This window comes from Falco rusticolus, chromosome 10 (assembly GCF_015220075.1).
Source record: "Falco rusticolus isolate bFalRus1 chromosome 10, bFalRus1.pri, whole genome shotgun sequence".
NCBI classification, from domain to species: domain Eukaryota; kingdom Metazoa; phylum Chordata; class Aves; order Falconiformes; family Falconidae; genus Falco; species Falco rusticolus.
In genome coordinates, this window is record NC_051196.1 from 24,916,847 (window position 1) to 24,925,486 (window position 8,640).

Sequence of the window (8,640 nt, forward strand, 5' to 3'; positions counted from 1 at the left end):
CTAGACGTGAAACAAGTTTCCTTCGCAAATCACAGAACAGCCAGGGTTGGGAAGGACCTCTGGACACCATCTGGTCCAAGCCCCTGCTAAAGTCGGTTCACCTCTAGCAGGTTGCAGCCTCACATATACCTTACTTTGAGCAGAACCAGAGGTTACTCCTCAATTCTGTACCTCAAAATTATAATGAATGCAACAGATCTTCACGCTGAAACTGAAAGAGCATTATGGAGAAATGTGACCCAAGCTACAAACACTCAGTTTTGTGCTGAGCAGCACACAGCCATGCCTTTTGTTTGGCATGAACACAGGGACCTCTAGCATTAGGTTACTTCAGCTGGTATAGATGTATATTGACTACAGTAAGTTCAAGCTTCTACAACAGTTGTTCCAACACCAAAGCTGGAGCTATTTAGCACTTTTCATCAACAGATGAAGGAATACATGCTCTTGCAAAGCCTCTTTGAACCCTATAAGCATGTGGTTAGAAACTTGGTACTGTCAGAAAAGGTGGCTGAAACATTAAGAACAAAGAAACCAATTAAATGATCAATAGGACATTCTGTTAAGCTATATAGCAACCTGCTGTGCTTTTTCCACATCAGTACACAAAATACTCTCCACTCTGAGAACTGAGGTTGCACAAACACTAAGAAGTGAGGGTGAAAGCTCCTGTGAATACAGAGGCTTTTAAAACAGCCTGTCATTCTCAAAGACTGCCAAAATAATACTAAAATACAGTCAGAGAAAGCACAAAGTATTTATAGGTATTAAATGTTCTGCAGAGAAGCTGCACTAGCTTTTGTGTTCAGGCAATCTTCTCCTGGTTTTATTAAAAGTGGCTGAAAACCATATAGCAGTAGGAGGAAAATCAACAGTGAAGCCCCCAAATGGTACACACAACCAAACACAAGGATAGAACTAAGTATTAACTTCTACCTATTTCAGTTTTGGTAAATGCCACGAATGAAGCAAGTATGAAACAAAACATGAGAACGACTTTGGGATTTAATATTTTTGTTTTTTTCCTGATCATATTTTATGCCAGTATCACCACTTACAATGCATAATTACTTTCCATACCTGATCATGGATAGAAATACTCAGCATGTGAGTTTAGGAGAGGTAATTACCTGTTTGGCCCATATTTTCATTTAATAATTTAGACATCTGAGTTGACCTTGCACTTTTTCAGAACAAAAACCTGCTGCTCTGAAGAAGAGGTATGTGCCTTCCTTCTTATACAGGGAAAGTTAGTTCTAATTCATAATCATAATCACAGAGCTGATCCCAACACCGATACAGCAGGAGGGTGTGAGTTGAGCTTTAGAGATTGAACACGACTGACCCTTTCCAGACACAGGCAGTGAGCATGAGGAGACAGCAGAGACCCACTGTTCTAAATGAAGATTTCTGCCCACAAAATGACATAGTTTTTTTAAAAAAGGGGGGAAGGGAAGAAGAACTGTATTTTTCTTTTATTTGGAATATCTGAAGGCAAGAATTTCTCAAAATATTGCTTGAGAGCATTTCCTCAAGGGAAACTGGAGAACTCAGAAATTAGTCTTAAATTACTGCTCCCTGGCTAGTTTATACAGCTACATAGCTGCTGCCAGCATTTAAAGATAGTTTATTACTTATAATAATGAGAAAATAATTTCAATCATTAATTACAGCTGGTTTATGCTTTTCCTCCCTAAAAATACTGAGCATCTGTGCCTCCTCTGAGAAAAAACAAACAACAAAACAGGAGAAAAGTTCAAGAGAAGATGACTGAAAGTGGTTATGGTATAAAACCACATAAATATGGGACCACTTTATTTTTATTTCATAATTTTTGATCAGTGAAGATTGAGAAGTCATTTCACTTCAATTTAGAAAGCAAGCTAGCATCTCCTACAGATCCTGAATTTCCATCTTCTCTACTAGATAGGATTCTCTTCATTCCATAATGGACTACCTAATGCCAAACAAGAACCAGGTTTCCAATTCAACACCCATCATGATTACAATTTTCAAAAATTTTGTTGTAAAACATAGACACCTCAAAGATGAACAAAATCTTTCCAATGCAGCAGTCCAGATCAAATCCACATGCTGTGCCCCTTGCTTCAAAAAAAAAACCAAAACCACACAGATGCAATCTATTCAAATTATGATTTATTTTTTTTCTCTCCTTCCAGTACAACTCACAGTATTTCTGGTTCCTACCACTTGACCGGGCTTTGCCCTCGTGATTGTTCTGTCCCCACATAAGTGTCATACAGTTCTCTCAAATGCAACAACAGTTCCTCTAGGTTGTCTCCTGTCAACGCAGACAAAGCAATGACCCGCTCACCTATCTGTTCTTTAAGGAGCGGTAGATTGATCCTGGACTGAGCAAGGTCAATCTTATTCCCGATGACAACACAAGGCCTCTCAGACAATCCTTTTTTATATTGCTCCAGTTCGTATTTTAAGTCCTGCAGCTGAATCCATGGCTGAGACACAGAGAGATCCACCACATACAGGAGAAAGCGGCAGCGTTCGATATGCCTTAGGAAGGCGATCCCCAGGCCCCTGTTTTGATGAGCACCTTTTATTAGGCCAGGAATGTCAGCAACTACAATGACAGAAATTCCACAGTGAACCCCACATATCCAACAACAAAAAACCCACACCCAAACAACAAACTGCCCCAGTCTTTTACTGGCCAGTGCAAGTACTTTTAGAATTACATTTCAATGCATCAATATTAAAACATACCTCATGTTAAGTTTGACTGCTATTATCTTTTAAAACATCTGAATTTAGATTATTCCAGCGAAGGCAGAATACAGGTTGCTAGTTTGATATTAAGGGCACATGTAAGTGAATGTGAAATGGGCTTTCAGTGTTGTTTTGTTTGAAGTTCTTAAGAACTAGCAAGAAAAACTACCAAACCTCTACAGCATTACAAAGAATAATCCAGGTGACACAAATTGCTATCAAGGTACACAGAACATACTACAGTTCTTACCTGCTACTTGTTCGTAGTCTTGATAGCGGACAATGCCGACATGGGGATTTAGGGTTGTGAACGGGTAGGCAGCCACTGCTGGCTTTGCACTGGACATTGCTCTCAAAAGTGATGATTTGCCAGCATTGGGAAAGCCCACCTGGAATAGAAACACCTATTAAAGCCACAGGTTCTAGGTTAATCCTTATAAAAAAAAAGTAAACTTCTGCAGATGTGGCAAAGTTCTTCCAGCATGAATACATCAACATTAATTTTGTGTACTTAATTCTGAAAAGCAGCCAGGTTTCCCTTTTTTGGTTCTCCTAAACCCTGTTTTATTTATATTTTCTCATGAACATTAAATGGATCAAACATAGAAGCCCCTTAACTTTTTTGTGCCATCTTAAGTATTCACTTTGTTCAGCGCCAGAAAGGTATACACCGTAAGATCTCTTTGACTCTGAAATAATGTTTTGACACTTTGTCCTGCACTTCCCATTTTATCTGTGTTTTCTAACAGATACACTATTTTCGAAAATAATTCAGAATTGGCTTTTTCCTTGATTCAGTAACACAGTCTGGCCTGTAAGTAACAAGAAGGCCTGTAAGTTTGAAATTTTACAGCTCTTCATAGACTTGACATCAAAGAATTAAATTGAAACTTGGCCTCCTGAGGAGAAGGCAAGAAATTTAAACAAACCTATCCCAGAAATGAAGTTACTCGGGGATACCCTACAGCTGACATATGATAGCTACACAGACAGCCAATAATCCCCAAAGGAAAGTAGATCAAATCCCAGATTCTCCTATTTGCTGACATCAGCGCTCTGAATTTTTGTCAGAGGAAATAAAGTACAAAACAGATTCACGCCAGATTTCCAAATTACTGCTACAAATGTGAGAAGTGGATTGAGAGTGTCCAGCTGGTCAGAGAATTAAGTGTATTGATTCACCAATGCCAACTCTTTTCTTAGTGTCTAAATATATTCACAGAATTCTGCTAGGCCAGACAGTTGCTCTGCAGCTGCTGAACTACAGCAAGAACACTCTGCAGCAAAGTATAATTCTAACAGCTTTACCAGCTGGTGTTAACACATTTCCATACTTAAAAATGAACACAGCTTAAGCCCTAAATTGACTTAGCATTCATGTCTGAATAGTATTTTTCATTTCAGAGGATGCTAAACCTGGAACTAACAAAGTCAAATGTTTAATATTTGTAAAAAGAAAAATACAGGGATGAAATAAAAGATTATTTGAACTTTATATTAAAAAAAAAAACAAGAAAAGAGAAACTAATTTAGAAGAACTCTCCATGATGTACTTTTCATCTGCAGAACCAGCAGACAAAGTTGCTGTACATTATCAGTGAGTCTGTTAATCACCGACGAATCTGGCACATGGCTTTTTTATTTATAGTGTTGATTTTAGCAAAAGTAGGACGACATCAAGTAGCAAGAGTGTGACAGCTCTGCAAATCACTTTGGACACCCTTCTACCAAGTAACAGCAAGAAAGCATCGAGTTGCATCTCTAACCAAGCAAGCCAAAAGGCTAACAAAAATGTTATCAAACATTATTTCTTCAATCAGTCAAGTGTCATCATAAAATGATAAGAAAGTTGGAAGAACCACAGCAATACTCACCAATCCTGCATGAGCTGTTGTCTTGAGTTCCAGATGGAGGACCCTTTCCTGACCTGGCTCTCCTGGAGTAAATAACGTTGGGGCTCGGTTTTCATTGGAAAGAAAAAAGCGATTACCTTTCCCTCCAGCTCCTCCATAAGCTGCAACATACTCTTGACCATGTTGAGTAAGGTCAGCCACAACCTTCCCATCCTCCTTAATCAACGTACCTACAGGGACCTTAAAGTGAACAGAGATGCTAGCATTACACTGAAGCTCAAAGTCTGCAGCAGAGCTGTCTTCAGCAGATCCTTTAGCAGCTGATTTCAGATTTGTTGAAAATCACTCCTCCGTATTCTCAGGTTGAGGAATCCAAAAAGAGAAGCATACTCCATGAGGCTCATTTTCTGAACCCAAACAGTACTGTCAGACATTTACACTTCACTGAAGTTTTAACAGAACTATAACCCTCTTTCTCTCCTTTTAAGAAAAAGAAGCCCAAGCACCATAGTGAGCTAAGAAATGCATTGTAGATATGCACAAAACTAGGCATGTTGAAGAAAAAAAGTATGAAAGAAAAAAGTCTGCTCCTATTTTAAGAAGTTCCGTGTTCCGACTGCTCTAGGCAATGACCTGCAGAAGTAAAGTAAACTGTGACGGTATTTGTTTTGGCCAGATGTACCTTCCAAAAAAGTCTAATTTTTATAAACAACTTAAAGCAGCTTGATCTGCCTGTGTGACAACCAGCTGCGTCTAAACAGACAGCATGCAAGGCTCCCTGCAAAAACACACAACCAGCTTGAAAATCAGCGATGTTAATACTAAGCTAACATACTAGCATGCAGCCTTAATTTACTTACTTTAACATACATATATGCACCATTAGCTCCATAACAGTTTTTGGTTCCTCCTCTCTCTCCATGAAAACCCTGATAGAAGGGAAGGACTGAAGAAAGTGATTTCATTTGCTGGTCAGCTGTAAAGCAAAAGATGCATATTTTTAACATATTGTTTTAACAGAACAAGCAAAGAGCAGCAACCTCTTGTCTGTTCTTTTTTGAATATTACATGAATGCATATCCTATTTACTGTCTTAACAATAACATATCAGGGAAGACTGATACTAATGTAAGTTGCGATGAAGTTTAGCTGCCTATACTGATCTGCCTAGGCTTGGTAACCATGCAGTTTGTTAAGCGGTCAATTTCCAAAATCATCCATTACAAAATACTCTGGAAAATTCATTTGCTAGATTAGCAGCTTTTGCAGCAGGGTGGTGGCAGAAGCAGCTTTACCCATCTTAAGAGTAAAATTTGATCAGATCCCAGCCTTATAACACAGTTGTGCACCAATCACTGAGGTGTCTGCAAAATACCTTGATTTTCCAAACTATTTCTAAGGCTGTCAGTGTCATTTACATCCCTGTTACCACAGCTCAGGACAAAGCTTAAAAAGTAAAAGCATCTCATACAGAAATAACATTTTTAATATTTTTGACATTTAAATTTTCCATTTCCTACCGTACATACAAGGCTGTTTTTGCTAGGGGGTGGGGTGTTAAGCAGTAAGACAACATGAAACAAAACAGATTTAATGAGTCTTACCTTTCAAAATGACATGACCCCCATCACCTCCATTTCCACCATCAGGACCTCCAAATATTTTTCTGGGTTCACTATTAAAAGAATAACCACCTCCTCCTCCTTGTCCTCCAACTACACGCACTTTCCGGTGATCCACGAAATAGCGTGTCTGTAACAAGGGTATAGTTTATCAGAATCATCTTCTTAGAACTTGATTGTTCTGCAAAACTTAGTAATATGCAGACCTACTACTTTTAGTCATGATGAGTTCCATTCAACAGTAAAAAAACCCAAACAAACCAAGTAACGCCACAGAACTCTGCTGCCATTCAAAGATCAACTAAATACAGCATACTAAGTATAATAATTCTCATTTTTGAAGTATTTTTAAGAACACCCTTAAAAATACATGCCTGAGGCTATGCTGATAGAACCTAATGCAGCAGCTGAGATACCAGAAGTACAACATTCACATTTAAAGAAACTAATAACAGGAAAAGTATAATTTTAACAGTTATATAAAGTTGACAGGTAGCTCGAGACAGCTACCACACTATAAACTAAACTCACTCAGTTAATTGTGTCCCTACTCATGAAAACCAAACTTTTAAAAAAATTAAATCAATGATTACATCTTTAAATTGAACTGAAATTTGCAAAAAGGATATAGTGCATGTGTAGGAGGGATATCATACTGACTCATTGCTTTCTATACTAGGTGATAAAATTAAGGCAAACTTCATTGTTTTAACAATTAAGAAAAGAATTAAAGACAAAGAATAGAAAGTATTTGTAAACAGAGGAAGTGGTGGAAATCTTAATATATGCCACAACCAATTGCTCAGGGGCTAAAAAAAAAAAAATAAAATATAAAGAGAATTCCAGAGCTTGGCTCCATTTTTGACATTAACTTCATATTTGACTTCTGGCAAACTAATTACACTGCAGTATGTTTCAGCTTTTTGGTCAGCAAAGTAGGTTTGATGGTATTTACCTATCTCTGGAAAGTGGTCTGAGATCCCCACAGGAAAATATTAGAGAAATACATTCATATAGGCAGATGAAATCGTTTCCATATTGGGATGAAGAGAGAGAGAGAGAGAGAAAGCTTGACCTTGACTGTAGTAACATTCAAATTCTGTCAATCACTAAGAGACTTCATAATGAGAATGAGCAATGAGGGTCACTTTACTTAAGTAGCTCAAACTATGCGAGAGAGAAAAAGCCTTACTAGTATTACGATACCAAGACAAACAACTCAAAAAAAATCCCCTAACTCTTGATAATTAAATTTATACTATGACCAGTGATTTCTTAAAAAGTGCCTTTTTGAGAAGTATTTGGCACCACCACACGGCGAGACAGGAAACTATGGCTTTAAATGGGAAGTGATTTACTGATCATTTGAAAATAACATTTCCCACAGATGCGTAACTAGAAAAAGAACGTGAAGAAAAAGTTCCAGGACCCCGCAGTTTCTCTGACACAAAAAGCTGTTTGGCAGCTGATTACTACGCAAGCCTATGAAAACAGTGAGAAACAAAACAGCAATTTAGATTTAAAGCTATGTAACTTTCTGCTTTCTCGACCTATGTACGCATTCAGCCCAGAGCTGCTGTGGCTAAAGCAACACGGACCGCTACTACAACCGATAATGTCACAGGGCAGGCTTATTTCCTCACTATTCTGCACATTTATCAAATTTTAGAAAAATATTTCTTCACATCAGAATATATATGCCAGGAGAAAACGGTAAGGCGCAGGTAACCTCCGCTTCCTGAAGCGCCACTAACAGCTGATTGACTTTAGCACTTACCAGTTTCCTTTCCGAAATGACTCTTTTTTGCCTCAGCCGCCTGTTTTTTGAACACCTCACGCAGGTTGTGGAGAAAGTCGGCTGCCGGCCCCTCACCGGCACCGGGCTGAGGAGGAGGAGGAGGGCCGGCCTCCACGGGAGCCGGCCACCCGGCCCGGCCCAGCACGGCGGCAGCATGGCGCTGGCAGCCGCCGGGACAGCACGGCCTAGTACGGTGCTAGCAGCTGACAGGACAGCCAGACCCAGCACGGCTCCACACAGCGCTGGCAACCACCGGGACAGCACGGCCCAGCACGGCTCCGCAAGGCGCTGGCAGCCGCCGGGACAGCCCGGCCTGAGCCGCAGCGCAGCCGCGCCCCGCTCCGCCGCTGGGAGCCGCCCAGCCCCCGGCCGCGCCCCACCCCCGCGCATGCGCAGCGCTGAGGAGAAAGGGCGGGAAGGCGCGTCCCGCCGCCTCCTGCGCGCTCGGTCTTGCCGCCCCCTCACGCAGCGGCCGCCACTCCTGGGAGAGCGTCGAGGCTGGGCCGTGGGCACGCACAGAGGCCCATATTGTGGCCCACCGTAGAATATCGCGGACACAGCTCGCTGCCGTGTGGGTTAAATTAGTCGGTGGAAGAGCAGTCCTGTGCGTCCCGGGGCAGAG

General features: G+C 40.5%; 1 protein-coding gene across 2 annotated transcripts; it reads right to left on the reverse strand.

Annotated features, from left to right (window-relative positions):
• Positions 1-2,135: 2,135 nt before the first annotated feature.
• On the reverse strand, positions 2,136-8,386 carry MTG2 (mitochondrial ribosome associated GTPase 2). 2 transcript variants are annotated; one of them, XM_037403044.1, is made up of 7 exons: positions 7,998-8,386; positions 6,203-6,350; positions 5,459-5,574; positions 4,829-4,838; positions 4,620-4,681; positions 2,996-3,134; positions 2,136-2,599 (listed from the first exon to the last, which is right to left on the reverse strand). In XM_037403044.1, exons 1-7 carry the CDS (start codon positions 8,172-8,174, stop codon positions 2,205-2,207), a joined length of 1,047 nt encoding a protein of 348 aa, XP_037258941.1. In that variant the 5' UTR covers positions 8,175-8,386; the 3' UTR covers positions 2,136-2,204. The 2 variants fall into 2 exon arrangements, with proteins under 2 accessions (XP_037258941.1, XP_037258940.1); XM_037403043.1 differs by having other exon boundaries at positions 4,620-4,838; positions 7,998-8,385.
• Between the last annotated feature and the right edge of the window lie 254 nt (positions 8,387-8,640).